General features: G+C 36.9%; 1 protein-coding gene across 1 annotated transcript in view; it reads right to left on the bottom strand.

Moving 5' to 3' along the window:
* Positions 1–348: 348 nt before the first annotated feature.
* LOC106511314 (serine incorporator 2) overlaps positions 349–1,726 on the bottom strand; it is a gene marked incomplete in the record, with an annotated part of 25,354 nt that continues 23,976 nt past the window's right edge. Inside the window, 1 exon segment of the mRNA XM_014000065.1 lies at positions 349–623. Within this exon segment, the coding sequence (XP_013855519.1) occupies positions 367–623 (257 nt within the window).

The raw sequence follows: 1,726 nt of genomic DNA, 5'->3' as shown, positions 1-1,726 counted from the left end.
GTATTCCTCTGAACTTTAATTCCTAAAGGTTTGATTTTTATGTTTTGATGTTCAATTCACTTTTCTGATGACAATTTTGGGTGTACTGTTTTTTTTATGTTGGGGGTGTGGCTTATAGTCCGAAAAATACGGTACATTCCCCACTACATTCCATTTCTGCAGGCACGTGGCATTTCGCCATCCAATCAAAACATACGTTTCATGCGAGCTTTGTAATGTTCAAAACTTTTCTTACACATAGATGGAGCCACACACCAAAATGCAAGTCAGTACCTCACTTATTGTTCAAGTTGCAAGATAAACAGATGGACTGGTGGTATTTCCAGTTCCCCTTTTCCCTCAGCGATGGGAAAAAAATAGTTCATGTCATTTCATGAAGAACATCGTCCACATCAGAGCAGAGCTTTTCCCCTCTTTAACTCGTCTATCATTGGTGTGAGGGTGCATTACCTGAACTTTAGGCAGGATAGACACGATGGAAACAGCAATGCAGAAGATGAAGTTGAGGCTGATGAAGACCTTGTGCTCTGTGCAGTTATCCGGTGTGGTGTAAAACACGTAGAAGAGCACAACAGCAGTGAAAGCCAAGGCATAGTGGATGAAAGTGAAGGACAGTAGAGCTGTAAAACAAATCATTTCAACATTATTAATAATCCTGAAACCAAGTCACACTCTATATTTAAAACTTTTACTCAATGAAACTGTTGACACAWTGGGCCTCATGCAAGAACATGTTCGTATTCTTCTCCTAAATGTCTCTAACCTTTGTTTGTATGAAGGGTTCGTACGAACATGTCACGTCAGATTCAACAAACWCTTCTATCTTCAAGAAAAGTGTGTAAATGAGCTGCGTAAATTCACCTGTTCTATCCAGCTGCTCGTGTACGAGGAGAGGAGATTAGCATAATTACCACCCTAAAAACACCATATAAGGCTGTGTTTCCTGCCTCAGATATCAGGAAGTGTCCATTCACGAATGACATCACAAAGTAATAAAGAAGAACTTTACGAGTTCAGAGATTGAAGTTCTGCTCTCAGAGAACCAAAGAAAATCTGTCATTTTTAGCAGGTCAGCTGTGGAATTAAAGGAGCTGCTGAACCCGAGGAATGAAATGTTCTGTTAATGTTGTGTCTCCTGTGGGTCAGACACAGACACACAAATAACTTTCTAAATCATATTCATCTCACTCTGTAGTCCTGCTCTAGTTTTACTTTGGTCAAATATTTTAATTTAAGACTAAACAACTGTGTTCCATAAGTTTCATTTATTCAGAAGAAGAGCAGAGCTCCCACCCCCAAAGTATTTTTGGTTGAAGTATTCAAATATTGCTAATAGAACAACTGTTTTTATCCATGTCTACCTATAGCAGAAACATCCTTAGTCAGTTTTATACTTAATTTAATTTCTGGAAATCCTCTAAAAACCMAAAATTTGGAGTTTTAGGACTCACAGTGGGTTCTTAACCCCAATTTGCTGTAGATGAAACCTTAAAGTGTAAATGACATCAATTTTTTTTAAAGAAATATGAAGGCATTTTTAGAAAAACATTATTAACATATCACAAAACAAATTTCACATTGTTCAGATAGACATTTGTTGACATATTTCCATGTGAAATAACAGGAAGTGATGTCAAAAGGGAATGTCTGCATGTGAATATTAAGAAAAATAAAATGTTACCAATTATTTTAATATCCATCCATCCATCCATCCATCCATTTTCTT

The sequence above is a fragment of the Austrofundulus limnaeus genome, unplaced genomic scaffold (assembly GCF_001266775.1).
Source record: "Austrofundulus limnaeus strain Quisiro unplaced genomic scaffold, Austrofundulus_limnaeus-1.0 Scaffold2672, whole genome shotgun sequence".
NCBI lineage: Eukaryota > Metazoa > Chordata > Actinopteri > Cyprinodontiformes > Rivulidae > Austrofundulus > Austrofundulus limnaeus.
Note: the sequence above shows the minus strand (reverse complement) of the source record. Positions and strands in the feature narration are given on the sequence as shown.